Source organism: Plecotus auritus, assembly GCF_963455305.1.
Source record: "Plecotus auritus genome assembly, chromosome: 1".
NCBI classification, from domain to species: Eukaryota; Metazoa; Chordata; class Mammalia; order Chiroptera; family Vespertilionidae; genus Plecotus; species Plecotus auritus.
Genome location: NC_137770.1, coordinates 73,467,090 through 73,488,032, shown reverse-complemented (window position 1 = coordinate 73,488,032; position 20,943 = coordinate 73,467,090). Strand labels below are relative to the sequence as shown.

The following is a 20,943-nucleotide window of genomic DNA, read 5'->3' as shown; positions in this document are numbered from 1 at the left end:
TCTATGTATTAATGTTTCACCTGGTTATGAGTCATATTTTTTAGCACTTTGCATTCCTAATAATTTTTATTGGTTGTTGGATATTATGAGTGTTACATTTTTGGGTGCTGGGTTTTCTTATGCTCCCGTAAGCTCTGTTGACCTTTGTTCTGGAATGTAGTTAGGATATTTGGATTCTGTTTGATCCTTTCCAGATTGATTTTAAGCTTTGTTAGGGCAGGTTCAGGGCAACTTTTAGTCTTGGCCTAATTTAGTCCCTAGCAGTGCCTCGTGCCCTATTTATTATGAGATCCCTCTACTCTGGTAAGGACAAGAACTATTCCCAGTCCTGTGATTCTAGAAATTATTATGCCTACTTATTTCTGGTGGTTGTTTCTTCAGCTGTGGATGGTTTCCTGTCACCCATGCCAGGTCAGTACCTCTGCCAAAGATGTGAGTGGACTCCTCTGTAGAGCTTCAGAAATATTTTTCTGTGAGTGTGTGGCTCCCTCCTCTTTGGTCGTTTGCCCTACAATTTGTAGCCAACTTGGCCTGCCTAAACTTCAATTTAGCAAGACTCCTAGTCTCTGTTTAGGTACCCCTCCCCGGCACTGCAGTCTGCAAACTTCTTCAACACAATAATAACCTGGGCCACTTAGAGGATAATAGTCCTCCACTGCTCATTGTCCAAAGACTGAAAACCATTGTTTATGTTTTATCTGGTTTTCTAGTTTAAGGCAGGAAGGCAATTCTTGTAGTAGTTAATCCTTCATGGACATATTTGGAAGTCCCCACTGGCAGTCTGCTTGTTAGTCACAAAATCATCAGTTACCCTACATTCCACGGATCAGGCCTCGTCTAGAGCAGTGATTGCTCTTGCAGTATTACCAGGAGATGACTGTCTAGCCCAGCCTTGGGCAAACTACGGCCTGCGGGCCGGATCCGGCTGTTCTATCCGGTTCTCTTGCTTTCCCCTCCGCTCCTTTACTTTGAATTTATATAGTTCACACAAACACTCCATCCATGCTTTTGTTCCGGCCCACTGGTCCAGTTTAAGAACCCATTGTGGCCCTCGAGTCAAAAAGTTTGCCCACCCCTGGCTAGCCTCTGCTGATAATTCCAGTGTCATAACACACTGCTGTTATGGTTAGCACATTTTAGAAACTTGACTCAATCTGCTTCCCAATGGGTACAATCACTGGTCCTAGTTCTACCCTCTGGAGTAGTCAAGGTAACAAATCTAATTTTTCCTACTTCTCTCAGCTACCTTCAAATAAATTTTAGGAGTCATCTGCCATGCCACTTTGACTGTCCTCTGTTCTGGTGTAAACATTGCACTTATTGAAGCCATTCCTCATAGCATGGTTTCCAGATCCTTGACCCTCTTAACCTCCTCTAGACATACTTCACTGTGTCAATGTCTGTCTTTAAATGTGATACTAAAATTTTATAGAGTGCTCTAAGCATGTTCTGATTAAAAGGAAAGGGTCTCTGACCTCCCTCCTTCCAGATACCATATTTCTCCTAATACAGCCTATAAGTGAATTCTTAGCAACCATGTGCTTCCTTTGGCTCATACTGAATTTATCATCAACTAAACCAGGGGTGGGCAAACTTTTTGACTCGAGGGCCACAATGGGTTCTTAAACTGGACCAGAGGGCCGGAACAAAAGCATGGATGGAGTCTTTGTGTGAACTAATATAAATTCAAAGTAAACATCATTACATAAAAGGATACGGTCTTTTTTTTTTTTATTTCAATAGTTTTATTCATTTCAAACATTTTAACAAGAAGAATGTAAACACTAATTATTATAATTTGAAACTTCAAAAAATGGAGGAATCATAGCACAATAACATACCTTATATTGAAGATGGCAAAGGCAAAATAAAATTGCCTAACAAAGGAAAGGTACAAAAGCCTTTCAAATTAAACTTAAATATAATAAAATAATTTAAAACTAAAACAAATAGAAAAGAACAAAATGTGTAAACAGTAAATTAAACATTTTCTTTAGTGCAACTTCCAAATTATGCCCGGGACGTAGAAGTAGATGGCAATGTAGACTGGGTTGAAAGGTTTTTGGTCTTTAAAACATCAACTTCAGTGGGAACAGTGTTGTTGGTCTCCTTTTTAGCTAATGCTCTGATATTGTGCTCTCCAGGGGCGTGTCTCCCTACATCACCACGATAACGTGTCTACGCATTCCCGCATTCCCAGGGTGATGTCGGGGGACGCGTCCGCGGGCATTACAAGGAGCCTCTGGAAGATTGAGAGGTTGTTCCTTCTACACTCAGAAGAAGGAGCTGCGGCCGTGTTTCCCAACGTCACCATGTTAACACTGCTGCTGGTAAAGGAGCAGAGGGGAGAGCAAGAGAACCCTCCGCTCTTTCGGCTATGCGGGCCGGATAGAACAGCCGAACGGGCCGGATCCGGCCCGCGGGCCGTAGTTTGCCCACGGCTGAACTAAACCCATTAGGCTTTTCACAGTTATTACCAGGTCTGGCTGGCCTTCCACAATGAGGCTTTAATTTCAGGACTTCGTATTTATCTCCATTAAATATGATTTTGTTCATTTCAACATTGTTCCAGCATCTCCAGCTCTTTTCAGTCTTGAATCTGCCTCTATTAATGATGGATCGATAGCATCACCTTCACATTTGAAGGGCAAGCCATCACTTCATCCATTCAGCAAACGCATTTTAAGCATTCATTGTGGGAGGGGTTAAATTGAGGCCCATGAAGAGTACAGGGACATTAAGCCACAGGCCCTACTGTCAAGGATCCTGTAATCTAATAGGAAACATAAGACATTTGTGCATGATTATGACCTAGAAAATGTTCAACGCTGTGAAGGTCTTACAGAGAAAGTTCTCTGAGGGTTCATCAGCCTAGTAGATTATTTCAGAGGTAGCAAGGACGTCTACAGGGTGAAGGTGGCATTTATACTGGAACTTCATGGATGGGCAGGATATAGGTATGTGCTGAAAGGGACTTTTCAGCAGAAGGAATATCAAAGGTAATGGTAGTTCTTTCCGTAGATTGTCCGAAAGATAGAGGCAGACCAGCAGAGAACTATTCTGGTATTACCCTCAATGTCTGTTTTGGATAAAGCAGAAGGAATATAAAGAAGGGGACTTCAGCCCTAGCTGGTTTGGCTCAGTGGATAGAGCATCTGCCTGTGGACTGGAGGGTCCCAGGTACGATTCCAGTCAAGGGCACATATTCGGGTTGCGGGCTCGATCCCCAGTAGGGGGCGTGCAGAAGGCAGCCGATAAATGATTCTCTCTCATCACTGATGTTTCTATCCCTATCTCCCTCTCCCTTCCTCTCTGAAATCAATAAAAATATATTTTTTAAAAAAAGAAGAAGAAGGGGACTTCAGCGGGAGAGAATGGTTCTAGCTAGATCATGGAGAGCCAAAAAATTTTTGATTTTATTTAGCTACTAATAGGGAGCCAGTGTATGTTTTTAACAGAAGGGGACATCAGAATTGTATATGAAAAAAATTAACCTGCAGGGATGTGTAGTATGGAAAGGAGCAAGGGAAAATTGAAGACAGGGATAGCAATGGGAATAATATCGGGTTATCCCCAAGCCAAGGCTGAGTGCTGGCCGTGTAAGTGGAGATGAAAGGGCAGGCACCATTAAAGTAGGATGACAGGACTTGGGTTTGAAAAGGAGAGGGAATAGTTGTAGAAACCTTGGTGACTGACCAAAGGATGTTTAAGGAGAAGAATATGTGAAAGAATGAAATTAAGTAGGAGCAGGTTTGTCTTAGCCTTTTTTTTTTTAAATTCTATCATCTATGATAAGCTATTCTAGTCTAGACTTGGGTTTCCCAACAGCCACACTTTGACATCTTGGACCAGATAATTCTTCGTGGGGCTGTTGTCTTGTGCATTGTAGGATGTTTAGCAGCATGCCTAGCCTCTACTCACTCGATGCCCCCACAGTTGTCACAACCAGAAGAGTCTCTGAACATGACCAAATGTCCTGTGGGGAGCAAAATCGCCCCTAAACTATTGCCTTGTATTACTATAGGGTTCTGATTTAGCCTTTTGGCTTCTGAACTGATGGATCTGTTTCATTCTTTTTAAGGTTAAGTCTTTTGAGAAGGAAAGGCAAACAGAGAAACGTGTGCTGGAGTCTGATCTTGTGGACCACGTTGTGCAGAAACTGAGGACTAAAGTCAGTGATGAAAGGACTATCAGGTAACTGGAATAAAACAAAAGCCCAGAAAATCAGCTGGGACTACCTATATAGAACATAAACAAATTTACTTTAAAAATCAATTTGATCCTTTTTGGAAATAAGATAGGTCTGGATAACTTTCAGTGAATCTTTCTATTGTTTCTGAATAACTCAGCAGTTTAATTATATGACCCCCTGTGTAAGATTAGTCGTATCTTACTTTCAACATTTGTTCTCCGGAACATGTCAAAGAATATTTTATCATTTTGAAAGGGCTAAGCTGCCAAACTCTGTCTGCCATTATCTTATTTGTTTTGATAGCGTTTTGTCTAATACGTTCTGTGAAGAGATCTCATATATTCATGATGGGAATGTAAATTGGTTCAACTGTCTGGATAGGAATTTAATAAAGTAAGTTTTAAAAGCCTTAAAACTGGCTAGTGACGTCAGAGGAATGGCAGCTTAAGGGTGCTTCTTTTCCTCTCCCCCTGACATTTCAACAAGTTAACCATCTATAATTCAACAAATAAGTCCCTGCTCAACACAGTTGCACACCTGGGAGAGCTGCACACTGAAACACCTAAAGGTGGGCATCTGGGAATAAACAGGGTAATGAGAAGGCAGGAAAGTGCAGACAGCCCGCATATGCAGCCCTGCAGCTCAGCTGGGAGCTCGCAGCCTGGCCTGGAAAGGGGAGAAAGCCAGTGGTAGCAGGCACTTCCTTGGGCCTGGAGGAACAGAGGGAGCTGGGGGGGAAGGTGGGGAGGGCGGAAGCAGGGGAAGCAGCGAGCAGTCACGAGTATGAGCAATGAAAGAGTCACGAGCACAAGCAATGAAAGAGAACAGTGACTAAGTCAGCAGACGCCCAAAGAGAGCATGGGGTTCTGCCATGCGGCTCCCCACTGCTGGGCCGGGCGGTGGTGTTTCAAACTAAGAAAGGAAACCACAGAGCCTTGCTGCTGCTTAGACTCCTAGAACTCGCCTCCTGCTGCCCTTGAAATTGACTCCAGGAGCATATTATCTGTAAACCAAGAGCTGCTGCAATAGGTTTGCTGTTTCCCTCTGTGACTGAACCCCAGGAAAGGTGCTTGGGGTGGGACCCCGCAGAGGTCAGGGGTCACCATTAGTGTGAGGGCATAACAAACCCCACCCCAAGCAGCACGGAGGTACTGTCCCATGGAAGCCAATGAGGCTCAAATCCAGTAAAAATCTTTCGATTCAGCGCCATCTACTGGAACATAGTAGAAAGACCTCTTCAGAGATAAATGCGAAAACAAAGGAGGGCAGCAAATACCACGAAGAAGCACAGTAATGACGATGACCAGAAAGAAAACAAAATAATTCCCAAAAAGCAGGGTGGAACACATGGAATTATGTGATATAAATGGCAGAGACGTCAAGACTACAGTTCTGAAAATACTCAACGAGATGCGAGAAAGTACTGACAAGCAATTCAGTGCACTCAGAAAACAAATCAATGAACAAAATGAGTATTTCTCCAAGGAAATTGAAACTTTAAAAAAGAATATATCAGAAATACTGGAAAAGAAGCAGGCAATTTAAGGAGATTAACAGTGAACTGTTGAGCATAGAAAACAGAACACTTAAAGGAAAGAACTAGTGATATCGAAAATAGGAATCAAGAGGGAAGAAGAGAGAGACCTGAGAATAAAGAAAAAATGAAAGAGCACTACGAGACTCCCTGACTCAATCAGAAAAAGTAATATCAGAATCATAGGCATAGCGGAGGAGGAAGAGAGGGAGCATGGAATGGAGAGTCTATTAAAACAAATAGTGAGTGAGAACTTCCCAAATCTATGGAAAGAACTAGATTCTCGAGTCCAAGAAGCAAACAGAACACCTAGTTACTCCAATCCAAGAGGCCCTCTCCAAGGCACTTGGTGATAAAGCTGTCAAAAATTAATGACAAAGAAAAAAATTCTCAAAGCATCCAGGGAAAAGAAGGAAGTAACCTACAGAGGAAAACCCATTAGAATTTCATTTGACTTCTCAGCAGAAACTAGAGAGTGAAGCTAAATATTCAAACATCTGAAAGAGAAATTACCAGCCACAAATAATATATCTGGCAAAATTATCCTCTAAATATGAAGGGGAAATAAAGACATTTCCATATATACAGAAGCTGAGGGATTTTATCACCAAAAAACCTCCTTGCAAGAAATACTCAAGGGAGTTATTCTACCTGAAACAAAGAACATGTCACAGCACTACGAGTAAGATCCCCCAAAATTTACAGCACACACAGGGATAATTTGTTACAACAAAAACATATAAGAGGAAGGGGGAAAGGTCTGAACTGGCAAAGGAAGATGAAGATCAGATATACTCAAAATATCCCGTATTCATGGATTAGAAGAATCAACATAGATAAAATGATCATATTACCCAAAGCAATATACAAATTTAATGCAATCCCCATCAAAATCCCAATGCCATTTTTTAAAGAAATAGAAAAAGAAATCATCAGATTTGTATAGAACCACAAAAGACCCCGAATAGCCAAAGCAAGTAAAGATAGTCTCTTCAATAAATGGTGCTGGGAAAAATGGAAAGCCACATGCAAATGAATAAAACTGGATTACAGTTTGTCCCCATGTACAAAAACTAATTCAAAATGGATCAAAGACCTAAACATCAGACCTGAAACAATGTTACATAGAAAAAAATGTAAGTACCAAACTTATGGACCTGGGTCATAGAGAACATTTGATGAACTTGACCCTAAAAGTAAGGGAAGTAAAGGCAAAAATAAATGAATGGGACTATATCACATTAAAAAGCTTCTACACTGCAAAAGAAACTGGCAACAAAACAAACAGGCAGCCAACCAGATGGGAGATGATATTTGCAAACCATAGCTCCAACAGAGGTTTAATTTAAAAAACATATAAAGAACTCAGCACCAAAAAAAACAAACAAACAATCCAAAAAGTGGGCAGAGAACCTGAAAATACACCTCTCAAGAAGACATACGAACAGCCAATATGAAAAGATCTTCAACCTCACTGGCAATTAGGGAAATGCAAATCAAAACTACAATGAGATACCACCCTGTTAGAGTGGCCATGATCAACAAGACAAGCAATAACAAGTATTGGAGAGGTTTTAGAAAAAAAAGGGAACCCTCATTCACTGCTGGAAAACTGGTACAACCACTATGGAAAGCAGTCTGACAATTCCTCAAAAAATTAAGAATAGAGCTGCCATATGTCCCACCAATTTCACTCCTGGATATATACCCAAAAAACTCAAAATCACGTGTTCAAAAAAATATATGCACCCTTATGTTCATTGTGGCATTATTCATGGTGCACAAGACATGGAAACAACCAAAGTGTCCTGCGATAGAGGACTGGATAAAGAAGATGTGGTACATACACACAATGGAATGTTACTCAGCCACGAGAAAGGATGAAAAAGCACCATTTGCAACAACATGGATGGACCTTGAGAACATTATGCTAAGTGAAATAAGTCAGTCAGAAAAAGCTAAGAACCATGTGATTTCACTCATATGTGGAATATAAAACTGAAACTCATGAACATAAACAGCAGTGTGGTGGCTGCCAGAGGGAAGGGAGTTGGGGGAGAAGGGGTCCTAATATAAGGTGCCTTTGGGTGGTGGGTACATGGTGCAATATACAGATCTTGTAACACAGAAACACACACCTGAGTGGTGGGTGATAGTTCATGTTGTGGGTGACAGTGATGGGTGACAGTTCATGTTGACTAATTTCACCCCAATAAGTTTAATTTAAAAATTAAATGCTACTGGTATCTAGTAGAGACCAGGAACGCCACTAAACATTCTACAGTGCACAGGACTGACCACCCACCCCCAACAAAGAATTATGTGGCTCAAAATGTTAATAGTGCCAAGACTGAGAAATCCTGGCTAATATAAAATAAATGTTTTTGCCCTGGCCAGTTTGGCTCAGTGGATAGAGTGTCAGTCTGTGGACTGAAGGGTCCCAGGTTCAATTCTGGTCAAGGGCACATGCCTGTGTTGCAGGAGGCAGTTGGTCAATCTCATCATTGATGTCTCTCTCTCCTCCTCTCCCTTCTTCTCTGAAATCAATAAAAATATATAAAAAATAAATGTTTTGCTCTTCTACCTTCCTGGCTCTGCCCGCTCCCATCTGCACCTAGCTTGCATAAATTCATCATCAGGCTTTTTCTGAGGGAATATGTTTTTTGAAGTTACCAGGTATTAAGGGCTGCAGATCCAAATCAAAGACAGATATTTAGAAGAGAAAACAAAGAAGTCAACTAATTAATAGTGAGTAAATGAACACTATTAAGACACTTTATCGGCCAGATGGGATTTAGTTTTAGCAGGAAAGGTTTAAAATCTTTGCTTCCAAATGATTATTTCCCAAGACAGAATGCTATTGTGTCTCTCAAAGGCTATAAAGTCTTTGAAAGAACATCCATTCACAGCTTTTGAAAGGATCTCCTTATTTACTAAATGTTCTGTGGGTGACAGCCAAGGCTGCTGCCATAATGAAGGAGGGGCCTGCCTGTGCTAATGTTTCCTTGTATTGTGAGGGGAGCGGAAAGAACACCCATTACATTTCATTGAAATTAGCTTCTTATATTGAGCCAGGATTTCAAACAGCTGAATAGATCAGAATGTTGTCTTTAGGCATTTGTTAATTTGAAATGACATCCTTTGTAATTTTTACCTGCTCTTGACTAAAAGCATAATTAAGTGCAAATTAGTTGTTTTTGTTTTTCCTTCACTAATAACCAATACTTATGAAATATTTTTATATTGAACTAGAGGCCCGGTGCACGAAATTTGTGCATGGGGGAGGGGTATCCCTCAGCCCAGCCTGCACCCTCTCCAATCTAGGACCCCTCAAGGGATGTCCGACTGCCCATTTAAGCCTGATCCTGGTGGGATCGGGCCTAAACGGGCAGTCGGACATCCCTCTCGCAATCCAGGACTGCTGGCTCCCAACTGCTCGCCTGCCTGCCTTCCTGATTGCCCCTAACCGCTTCTGCCTGCCAGCCTGATCACCCTCTAACCACTCCCCTGACAGCCTAATTGATGCCTAACTGCTCCCCTGCCAACCTGTTTTCCCCTAACTGCCTTCCCCTGCAGACCTGGTCACCCCTAACTGCACTCCCCTGCAGGCCTGGTCCCCCCACCCCAACTGCTCTCCCCTGCAGACCTGGGCCCCCCCAACTGCCCTCCTCTGCAGGCCTGGTCACCCCTAACTGCCCTCCCCTGCAGGCCTGGTCCCCCCCAAATGCTCTCCCCTACAGGCCAGGGTCCCTCCCAACTGCCTTTCCCTGCAGGCCTGGTCGCCCCCAACTTCCCTCCTCTGCAGGCTTGGTCACCCCTAACTGCACTCCCCTGCAGGCTTGATCACCCCCAACTGCCCTCCCTTGCAGGCCTGGTCCCTCCCAACTGCCCTCCCCTGCTGGCCATCTTGTGGTGGCCATCTTGTGTCCACATGGGGGCAGGATCTTTGGCCACATGGGGGCAGCCATCTTGTGTGTTGGAGGGATGGTCAATCTGCATATTACTCTTTTATTAGATAGGACAGAGGCCTGGTGCACAGGTGGGGGCCAGCTGCTTTGTCCTGAAGGGTGTCCCAGATCAGGGTGGAGGTTCCCTTGGGGTGTGGGGCGGCCTGGGCGAGGGGCCTGTGGTGGTTTGCAGGCCGGCCACGCCCCCCAGTGACCCAAGTGGAGGCCCTGCTATCTGGGATTTATTTATCTTCTACAATTGAAACTTTGTAGCCTGGAGCAGAGCCAAGCCTTCTGCTTGCTCTGTGGTGACAGCCATTTCTGTTGGGATTTATTTATCTTCTATAATTGAAACTGTAGCCTTAAGTGGAGGCCTGGGCCGGCCAGGGTGTGTGGAAAGCTTGGCTTCCTCCATTGCCAGGGGCAACCCTAGCCTCCTGCTCTTTCCAGCTCCGTGGCTGCCGCCATTTCTGTTTGGATTTATGTATCTTCTATCATTGAAACTTAGTAGCCTTGAGTGGAGGCCTAGGCCGGCAAGGGCAGGCAGAAAGCTTGGCTTCCTCCATTGCCGGGGAAACCCAAGCCTCCCTCCTGCTCTCTGTGACTGTAGCCATCTTGGTTGGGTTTATTTGCATATTTGCTCCTGATTGGCTGGTGGGCATGGCTTGTGGGCGTGGCTTGTGGGTATAGCAGAGTGATGGTTAATTTGCATATTACTCTTTTATTAGATAGGATTAAAAAATGATTCTAAGTATAGCTCACTGTAAGTAATCTGTGTTGCTTTTGGCTTATTGACTGTTTTCTAATAATTTTTTTTGTTTGGTTGTTTTTAGAGAAGCTTCTGATAATATCGCAGTACAAAATCTGAAGGGGTCATTTTCTAATGCTTCAGGTATAATTACTAATTACAATCTAACTATAATAATGCTTTTATGTGTGTGTTTTCTGTAAGCACTATGTGGCTAACTCCTTGTTGCATCAAATGTATATATTTTTAAGTAACATATATATAATTAATTGTACCAAATGGAATTTATCATTATGCTTTGAAACTCACATCTTAGAAAATAACAAGATGATTACTGGGCATTTGGTGACTTCTGATCCTGGTATTCTTTGTCTTAGTATCTTATTTTTACAAGTGGTTTAATCTTTCTTCAACTTAGTTTATGGTATAGATTTATTAAACTTGGATTCTTTTCCTGGAAATTTTCCCCATATACAGAATTAAAGAAAAAAAGTATTTTGAAATCCCTTGGGGAAAGATTATATATATATTATATATATGTGTGTGTGTGTGTGTGTGTGTGTGTGTGTGTTTTCTTTTTCATGAAAGCCAAGCAGGAACAGTGGTGATAGTTATGCCTTTAGTTTCATCACATCTATCTTACTGAAAAAGAAGTGTCCTAATTAAGTCCACAAGAAGACATATTTGGCTTTTAACAGAATTGGATCTTTTTGTTTCATTTCTGTTAGTGTTGACTCTCTGTCACCATCAGATTTCAAATACTTTGAGAAATTTAAGGAAGTATTAGTTTCAGAGATAAAGTTTTATTTTTTTCATAGGTACATGAGGTTTGGGTGACTCATATTGCCTCCCTTTGTTTTTGTCACTTCCCACACCCACCTGAGGAGAGAAGGCTGTTGGTTTTGACAGAATCATCCAAACTGCTGGGTGTTGAGGTTCTGGGTTCTCCCTGGGCAATTGCAGGCAGTTGCAGAGACAGAAAACAAGGCCCAGACATAATCTAGCCCCATTGAGTCACCCCAGAGGGGATTCTATTAATATCTCTGTCCCCTCGGCGGTGTTAGAGAACGTAGGACCAGAGATGGTCATGAATTCTGAAGCTTTCTCTGTTTCAGGTCTGTTTGAAATCCATGGAGCAGCTGTTGTCCCCACTGTGACTGTGATAGCCCCGGAGAAGCTGTCAGCCAGCACTAAGCGGCGGTATGAAACTCAGGTACATGTTAGTGCCCAAGGCTTTCTAAGGTGAGCTACAAAGGAAGGAAACTGGAAAGGAAAATAAAAGAGTGTTCTGGAAATATTTTCCTTCCCACTTCCCTAACTTTGTGGCTTCTGAAAGTTTCATCAACACAGTCATCTCTCTGGCACCAATATTTTGCCACATCTGTCCTCCAAAGAGGCGTCAGTATGGACTGTGGGCCTCTAGAAGCAGCTGTCAGAATTATTGGATCTAAACAAAAGCTTTCTCATCTGGCTCTAATGGCAGATGGAGTTTGTGGAGTTTTTTTGTTGTTTTTATTTCAGAGAGGAAAGGGGATAGACAGAAACATCAATGATGAGAGATAATCATTGATTGGCTGCCTAAATGGAGTTTGTTTTTGCTTTAAATAACAAAGCAGAAGAGATCTATCCCAACACTTGAGGCAAAAATATCCTTACATATATTTTGGTATCTACTATCTGCCTGATTCTGTGCTAAGTGCCACGTAAAATATAAAAAACACAGGATATGGCCCCACTCCTCAAAGAGTGTGTAACCTTAGAAGCATATGCATTTTATGCTTGGAGAACAATAGATGTGAATAAGTAACAGAATGCTGAATTAAATATCTATAATAATAAAGGCGTAATATGCTAATTAGACCAGACGTCCTTCCGGACAAAGCTGGGGCTGCAGCCGCAGGATCGAGGCAGCCACTGTGGCTGCGAGGGAGAGATCCAAGCAGCCTTCATGGCTGCAAAGGCCTGCTCTTGCACGAATTTTGTGCATCGGGCCTCTAGTATTTAATAGGAGTGTTAGAGTGTATTACAGACACATGGGAGACAGAGGTCAGTATTTGCTTCACAGAGATGGTCCCTGAGGGACTGAAATAGGCAGGGAGAAAAGGTTAGGGTTTTCCAATTGGGAGGGACGGAAGGAAAGGCGGCATGGACAGTGCTACTGAGCTCGGTCAGGATGCCGGCCTCACTTGGAAAGAGGGTGAGTGTTGGAGAGCAGTCATTTTTTAGAAATGTAATTAGATTGAAATACAGAAGATCAGGTTACCTCACTTTTGTAAGCTCTCCTGGCTATTTCTCAGGATGTTGGTGGAAACTAATTTTTCACATCTTTCTACCATATTTCAGTTCCATGTTCTCATTGCTACCACCTTCCCCTTTTTCCAAATTTAGCTTAATACTGAAATCTCCCTGCTTCCACATGAGTTTCACCACACTGAGTTTTTTACTAGGTGTCATTTCAGAATTATAAAGAAATAAGCAACTTAGGTGGGTTATTAAACAAATTATAGATAGGCTACAAAATCTCATTTCCCGATATCATAATGGGATACACATACATCTTTCTGAGGTGGATTAAACGCAAATTCTAGGGTAATATTTGGGGTACTTCTAGGCCTTGGTTTGTCACGTGATTGTTTTCTGAAACAGGGCATAGAATGGCAAGAAAGATGGCTTGGTTTGACAGGTTCTGAATTCTGACATGTTTTCTTTTTGTTAGGTACAAACCCGACTTCAGACCTCCCTTGCCAACTTACATCAGAAAAGCAGTGAAATTGAAATTTTGGCGGTAAGTTACTTTCTTTAACCTTTTGAGGATGGCCTCTGTCCATACTGTCAAAGTAGTTTCCTCAGAGGTCAGGGGTTTTTTGCTCAGTGTCAGCAGTATTGGGGTACAAGCCTGTTATCACTGATGTGTATCTCACGTAATCTAAAGAACTGGGGAGAACAATTGAAGGTTTTGTGTTTGTTTCTCCTACTTCCTTCCTCTGAAGTGAAAATGAAAATCCTTTTTCTAAATGTTTCAGGCCTTTGCCTCACTAAGCCTACACTAAGTGCAGGTTGCAGTGTCAAACCTCTGGAGTGAGTGCAGTATGTGGGAACTAGGAGTATAGTTCACCAGGGCAGAGATCTTGTCCATGCGTGGTTCATTAAGTCTGCTCTATAGCACAATAGCATCCCGGACTCTGCCAGCCACTTTCATGTTGCTCCATCCAGAGTGGTACCATCATCACAAGTCAGTGTGTGCTGCTGGGGGTTCTCTGACAGATGATGTACATTTTTTTGTATTGACAGGTGGATCTACCCAAAGAAACAATCTTACAGTGTTTATCATTAGAGGTAAGCAAAACGAACTCTTCTGCATTGTGGTTTTTAAAATCCCAAAGCTTTGCCAAAAAAACAACAACACTGAAAATGGTATTATTTTCTTAGTGACATTGGGTATTTTTTGTCAGTTCCAGGAATTTGGTAACATTGTTCCTTTATGTGACATATATATTACTAAATCAGATTTTAAAAGAATCATACTTTTCTGGTGACTTTCTTTCAAATTTCAGAGATTATTTAACAAATAACTAGAGCTTTTATTGAGTGTCAGGCTCTGGCAGGCCTTGTCCTAAGTATTTTACAAATTTTAAACTCATTTAATCATAACAAACCCAAGAGAGAGGTACCATTGTTATCACCATTTTACAGAGAACAGAAGTACTTGAGGTCACCCAACTATTAAGTAGTAGAGCCAGTATTTGAACCTAGGTAAAGTAGTGGAATCAATGTTCTTAACCACTGTACATGTCATACCTTCATTCCATCTAGGGAAGCTCATTTGTAGAACCAGAAGTGATGGAAGATTTTTTGTAAAAATTTAATTTAGGTACTTTTTTATGTCCCCCCATCCCCGACAAGTACATATCCTAATCCTACATAATAAAGATGAAATATGCAAATGGTTGTTACGCCGTGAAGCGTAACAACCGACCACGTAACCACTGGATCACGCATCAGCAGGAGAGTCGGGCAGCGAGCTACAAGTGGGCAGCAGAGAGCTACAAGAGGGGCAGGGCAGCAAGCTATGAGGCGCGGGGCGGGGGATGGAGAGAGCTACAAGAGGGACAGGGCAGCGGGCGGAGAGCTACTGGAGGGCAGCAGCAAGCTACTGGCGAGCTACTGGCGCACGGATTTGGGCACAGGGCTACTAGTTATCAAATAACCAAGTAACTTTTTAAATTTTGAATTAATAGTTAAACCTTTGCTATTAAGAATGCTTAACTATAATCATAGCTATAGGTGACTTTTGCAACATCATATCAAAGAATACTTTGTCTATCCAGATTAAATCAGATGAAAAATGAACTTTGCCCCAAAACTAACTCTTACTACTGTATTTTCTGTTGTTGTCTTATAAATAAGCATATACCACTACATTGGCAGTGTATTGTCTTATGATCCATTCAGATGGATGCACATCAGAGGTGGTTTGTCCATTATACAAAAAACAGACAACAGGCAGAAATAACTGGTCTAAAGTCAGATCAGCACACACTGTGCTGCTGTATTGTTAACCAGATCTAATAAGGTGATCTGCTGTAAAGAAAACTGATGCTTCAAAGAGGAACCCCAGCAGTCTGCCCAGCAGTTCTAGTATCGCCCTATAATGATCTCTTCAGTATAACTAAAGGGGAGAATGGCATTGGACTTTCATTAGTGACCCAGAAAAAAGCCACTTAATAAACCCTACCTGTTGTTAAGTCTCATTTATTTTTTCTAGTGGGATGCTGATGAACAGGCATTTGACTCAACTGTGAAGCAGCTGCTGTCACGCCTGCCAAAGCAAAGACAAAGATACCTGAAAGTAGTCTGTGATGAAATTTATAACATCAAAGTAGGGAAAAAGTAAGTTATCACTTAGGCACCGCAGATTTCAAAATGGGTTAAAACTCGAGGAGGGTTTTTAAAGTAGCATAGTTTATTGTCTAGAGCAGGCGTCCTCAAACTACGGCCCGCGGGCCACATGCGGCCCGCCGAGGACATTTATCCAGCCCACCGGGTGCCGCTGCCTGTCCTGCTTAGCAGCCGACTCGTCCCGGGCCCGCAGTGCGCATAGGAATTTGTTCATAGTTTTTTTTTTAAACTATAGTGTGGCCCTCCAACAGTCTGAGGGACAGTGAACTGGCCCCCTGTTTAAAAAGTTTGAGGACCCCTGGTCTAGAGGTTTGATGGCTGATAAGCTGTTATGTTAGAACTGCAACTCAGGACTGAACCACAGTCATGATCTTGTCAATAACAAAACCAAGGTCTCAGAAGTAACTATCCCAATTATAAATTTTAATCACCCAGATAACTCCTAGAACTATGTTTAAATAATAGAAAACAGCTGTGACTACTTTGCTTTATGTCCTCATGTCAGAAGCCAGCTGTTCATATTCTCTTCCCCTTAAAAGGCAATGACAAAGCCTGTGAATGGTGGTCTCCTTGTGTAGGACCTTATACTGCAGACCCTTACCAGTCACAGCTTTTGTAAACTTGTGCAATGTTAGTGCCTAGCCTTCCATCTTGTTTTTGATTAAACAAAACTCCTGCAGTTAGGTGCAAAAATAAATTTTTACTAACCCTGTTCTCTATTCATTATACTGATCCTACTTTTTCCCTTCTTTTGCAGGGTGTCTGTGCTATTCCTATATAGCTACAGAGATGACTACTACCGAATCTTATTTTAATTCTAGACAACAGTCATTACATTGTTCAGACAGGAGCTGTAAAATGTTGTACATTTATTGTAATTTTAAATTAACTTTACATTTTAAGAAGCTGTCACGCAAAGTGGAGCTTTGTAAGTTTTTCATTTGTAATATATATATATATATATATATATATAAATTTATCTTTTGCAATATAATAAATGCTTTCATATATTTCCTTTTTAACTGCAAATCTATTGACACGAAAGGTTTTGTGGAGCTAGAAGACAGGAAAACAGCCATGTTCTTCCCTTAGGAACTATGATAAAATTATATAGCCTGGCCCTGGCTGGTGTGCATAATGGTTAGTGTCCGCCTACGCACCAAAGGATTTGGATTTGATACCCAGTCAAGGGCATATGCCCAGGTTGTGAGCTCCATCCCTGGTAGGGGGCATTCAGGAGGCAGCCAATCCATGTTGCACTCTCTTCTCGATGGTTCTCTCCCTTTCCCTTCCTCTCTTTCTAAAAAATCAATAAACTATTCTTAAAAAAAAAAAAATTATATAGCCAGTTGGGAAGAATACCCATGAGCTAACACAACTTTCAATAAAATTTTCAGGTTTCAATTCCAATGACCTAAAAGATAGGGCTAAAGCCTATTCATAATCATATCATCCCAGAATCAGTACTTATTGCCAGGAATTATTAATATGGGGAGAGAAAAAGAATAAGAGATAGTCAGTGCTGATAGACAGGTTTAATGATGCATTTTTCTTCACACAGATGCCTGCAGTCTTTAACTGAAATCCAGGGATATGCAAGTAGGCAACATAGACCAATTAGCCAGATCTAAAATAAACTGGCTTCTTATAACTACCCTGTAAACATCACAGCTCTTCTTCCGTCCAAAATGAACATAATCTCACATGAAAACACTTAATGTAGGGGAACCAGAAACCTAGTTTTGTGGCCAAAAGTAAAAAACCAAAGGGAAAATAGCAATTTGGTGGTTAGTTGGTGAAAGCAGAGAATCTGGAGCCCTTCACTGTGCTGCTTTGCTCTTCTTACTCTTGCTCTTTTTGTCCCTCTTCTTCAGCCCATCCATGTTTGCTCTTAATAGGTTTGAATAAGCCTAAAAGACACAGAGCACGACCTTAGTGGGAGGAGCTACAAATTGGTGGGGCAGCTGCCCCGTTTCCATAATGGCTTTAGTGTGGCCAAATCAGAAAGTCTACCTGATAAAGCAAATAACACCATGGGACACTTGTACCTGAAGGAAAATGGTGTAAGAGGAGAACATTCACATTTTAGCAGCTTCTGCAACGCTCACCCACTGTGAGTTGCACTTTTTTTTTTAAGCAAAAACAGATAAACATAGGCAACTTCTTGTTCAACTTTACTACAGGCAGAGCATATCTGAAGCCTAAGATGGCAAAATCTAGCTTATAAAAACTTAAAAGGAAGGCAGTTTCAGTGTTGAAAGTAAAATTCATAGCCTAGCAGCTCTTATTCATAAACTACTGGTAAAACATCATAGGAGAGGCGGTGAACCTAAATATCAATGTTCACCCAGTGCTCAACGTTATGCTGACTTGCCCTGATAAAGGGACAGAGGGAACAGCAGAAACTCACCATCTGAAACTTATTTACTTCTTTGGAGCTCACCTGGAAAAGAAGAGGGGAAAATGGTCACCCCTAGTATCCATACAGTAATCCCCTGCCGCACCCTAGGTAAGCACTCAAAGCCTCATGAAGACAGCATCCTAATCGCTAAAATATTCCTTCTCAGTCTCAGAGGTCATGATACACTAAAGGCTATCTTCCTACTTCACTCTCCTCTGCCTGGGAACAAGCAAAGTTTGGGCTTTTTTCCACATGAGACTTGAGCCACGATGGGAAAGAGGCAGAATTATGTTCCTGAAGAAGCTGTGCTTCTCACCTCTATTAAAATCTCTTGCACACATGGCATCGACTTTTTCTCCCTGGGTTCTGAGATGTCAAAGGACTAAGTACTAATCTTTTCTGCAGGATACATTTAAACTATTCCCCATCTTATTTCACACCTATCTTCCTTTAATTCAAGCCTATGTAAGCAAAATGCAAACTACCACATGAAATCCTACCTCTAAAAATTCTTTGGGTTTTCTTATTTTGTGATACCCAACTTTATTTTTTAAAACCCCATAAGCTTTACTGTAAATGTCCTCGAGATAACTGGTAAAGGGAGGCATCAACTAATTATGGTCTTCAAGCTCACGAATATCGTATACTGATGTGACTGGAAAGGGAGGGCAGTCTGGTTCTGCCCCAGCAGAATAAGGAAGTACAGGCATATCTCAAACACTGCCAGTTTGATTCCAGGCCACCACAGTAAAGTGATTATCACAACAAAGCAAGTCACAGCCTTTTTGCCAGTGGAGGGCCTTGCCTTAATTGGTAATAAACATCTGGCAGCATAATAAAGCGTAATAAAATGAGGAATGTCTTTATTCATTCAGAACCCATGGAGTCTCTTGGTACTTGAGAGAGTATAAATTTAGGCCAGAGCTCTAGTATTCCCTTTCAAGCCATATTCAACCTTAAGCCAACACTAGAGCTCTGGACTAAATTTATACTCTCTCAAGTACCAAGTCTACATATAGCTACATGCTTACTATGCGAACCACAAAGAAAAGAAATAATTAGCTTAAAAGCATCATCTGGTGACAAGTTGGTCATGGAGAGCCAGCACAGTAAGCTAAGGACATAAGTAATCATATATTCACTGCTCCTTACAATGCTACCGTAAGGACCAATATGCTAATTTTATTTCTACAAAAACTTTCAGCAGAACAAGTGTTTGACTTCCACCTTCATTTTAATTTTGCTCTTGGGTTTTCTATTATGAAGGTAATAAAAGAAAGCCCTGATCCCACCCTGGCCAGGTGGCTCAGTTGGTTGGAGTGCCATCCTATACACCAAGAGGTTATGGGTTCAATTCCCAATCAGGGCACATACCTAGGTTGCAGGTTCAATCCCCAGTCGGGGCATGAATGGGAGGTAACTGATGGATGTTTCGCTCTCCCTCTCTCAAATCAATAAAAACACATCCTGGGGTGAGGATTTTTAAAAAGAGAAAAAAAATGCACTGATCCCAAAACAGCTGGGGAGCTACACAATAACTACCCTTCATTTAAAACAAAAACAAGCCCTGGATGGTGTAGCTCAGTTGGGCAATGTCTAGTGCACTGAAAGATGCTGGTTCCACCTGGGTTGCAGGCTCATCCCTAGTAGGGGTTGTGCTGGAGGCAGCCTATTGATGTTGCGTTCTCCCTTCAACGTTTCTCTCTTCACCCTTCCTCTAAAAATCAACTATTCTTTAAAAAATAAAGTAGCCCTAGCCGGTTTGGCTCAGTGGATAGAGCATTGGCCTGCGGCCTGAAGGGTCCTGCGTTCCAGTCAAGGGCACATGCCCGGGTTGCGGCCCATCCCCAGGAGGCAGACGATCAATGATTCATCATTGATGTTTCTCTCTCTCCCTCTCCCTTCCTCTCTGAAATCAACGAAAAATAAATGTTTCCTTTAAAAATAAAACAAAACAAAACCTGGTTCAGATATACCACCTGCTCAGTTAAGTTTAAGTCTTTAAACTCCAAAACTTACGAACCCAACTCACCACTGTGCTAATCTTCTTTTTCCCATCAGTAGCTCTTAACAGACACTTGTTGTCTGAGGGCTCAAAGCCCTCCACTGAACCTTTCCTTGGAATGGGTTTAGTTCGGCCATCATCTGCAAGGAAAATACACCCTGGTGAACACAGCCACAGACGTTGTTAAGAGGTAGGTAAAAAGCTAATAAGTAGGGAAGGAATAGAAGAGGACCCCTAATCCACCTGCACTGCTCTAGTTCTGTTAACCACCTTATCCGCCATTATCTCAAGTTTGGCCAAAACCTGGAAAACGACTTGCTATTTCCACAATCAGTGGGTTTGGGATCCTTAACAAGAAGAAGAACCATGACGTCTGGGCCCCACTGTAACCGGGACCGGCTTAAGTTGCTAAGCGCTGCGGGCCACAACCCCTGATAGTCTTTGGTCCCTCTGCCCTGAAGGTGCCCAGTACACGGTGGAGGGAAGGCGGGAAGGAGTCGGGGGCTGACTCGGGGTTCCCAGACATCGGGCACCCAGGCTGGGGCACCGCTCGGCCTCCCCGCTCCCTCCCGGCCCGGCCGCGTGGACAGCTGCTTACACTTCTTCAGGGTGATGAACACACTGCCCGACAGCCGGCACTTCTGGAAGAGCCTGGTCAGCTCCGTCAGGAACTGGAACACAGCAAACCAGGCCCCGTCAAGCAGCCCCAAGTCCCCGCCGCGTCAAGCCCCACTCCCACCCGCCGAAGAAGACAGCGGTCCCGAGCTAAGCCCCGACTGCACCCCTCCCCCGGCGGGCCAGCCCTGGCTTACCTGCTCACTCTCCAGCAGAACCATCCCGGCTCCGCTGGCCCCACTCAAGCCACATAAGACCCAAGCAATCGGAGCCGGAAGTTCCTGCCAGGCTGGATGGGGACTTCCGCTTCTAGATTGCAACTCTATTCCACCAATCCCTGCCTCCGCCCTCCGCCGCCCCGCCTGCCCCGCGCCTGCGCTCCCGGACATTTGAGCTGTCTGGGGTTTCACTGGCAAGAAATCCTCTCTCCCCAGTTAGAGTTGAGGGAGTGAGAGCGCGAAAGAAAGACTTGATAGAAACCTATAGTTTCTACCTACAGTACAGTGCCTCAGTTTCCCCATCCTTATCATAAGGATAATAATAGTGTCCACTTCACTGGTTGTGAAGAATAAATGAATTTATATTAAATACCTAGAAAGTGC

General features: G+C 42.6%; 2 protein-coding genes across 5 annotated transcripts in view; one reads left to right on the top strand and one right to left on the bottom strand.

Moving 5' to 3' along the window:
- Positions 1 to 16,686, top strand: part of EIF2AK4 (eukaryotic translation initiation factor 2 alpha kinase 4) — a 105,526-nt gene extending 88,840 nt beyond the window's left edge. For 2 of the 3 annotated variants that reach the window (XM_080680480.1, XM_080680479.1), the window contains 7 exons: positions 4,082 to 4,194; positions 10,507 to 10,565; positions 11,537 to 11,634; positions 13,138 to 13,206; positions 13,713 to 13,757; positions 15,187 to 15,311; positions 16,078 to 16,686. In XM_080680480.1, coding sequence (XP_080536606.1) covers positions 4,082 to 4,194; positions 10,507 to 10,565; positions 11,537 to 11,634; positions 13,138 to 13,206; positions 13,713 to 13,757; positions 15,187 to 15,311; positions 16,078 to 16,135 — 567 coding nt within the window. In that variant the 3' untranslated portion in view covers positions 16,136 to 16,686. Of the gene's footprint in view, positions 1 to 4,081; positions 4,195 to 10,506; positions 10,566 to 11,536; positions 11,635 to 13,137; positions 13,207 to 13,712; positions 13,758 to 15,186; positions 15,312 to 16,077 lie in introns of those variants that run through there. The other variant, XR_013961224.1, reaches the window with a different exon arrangement.
- A 150-nt stretch (positions 16,687 to 16,836) lies between these two features.
- On the bottom strand, positions 16,837 to 20,699 carry SRP14 (signal recognition particle 14). Of its 2 annotated transcripts, none has more exons than XM_080680792.1 (5): positions 20,539 to 20,699; positions 20,325 to 20,397; positions 19,754 to 19,866; positions 17,731 to 17,763; positions 16,837 to 17,230 (listed from the first exon to the last, which is right to left on the bottom strand). In XM_080680792.1, exons 1-5 carry the CDS (start codon positions 20,560 to 20,562, stop codon positions 17,141 to 17,143), a joined length of 333 nt encoding a protein of 110 aa, XP_080536918.1. In that variant the 5' UTR covers positions 20,563 to 20,699; the 3' UTR covers positions 16,837 to 17,140. The 2 variants fall into 2 exon arrangements, with proteins under 2 accessions (XP_080536918.1, XP_080536917.1); XM_080680791.1 differs by having other exon boundaries at positions 19,745 to 19,866; positions 20,539 to 20,634.
- Positions 20,700 to 20,943: the final 244 nt, after the last annotated feature.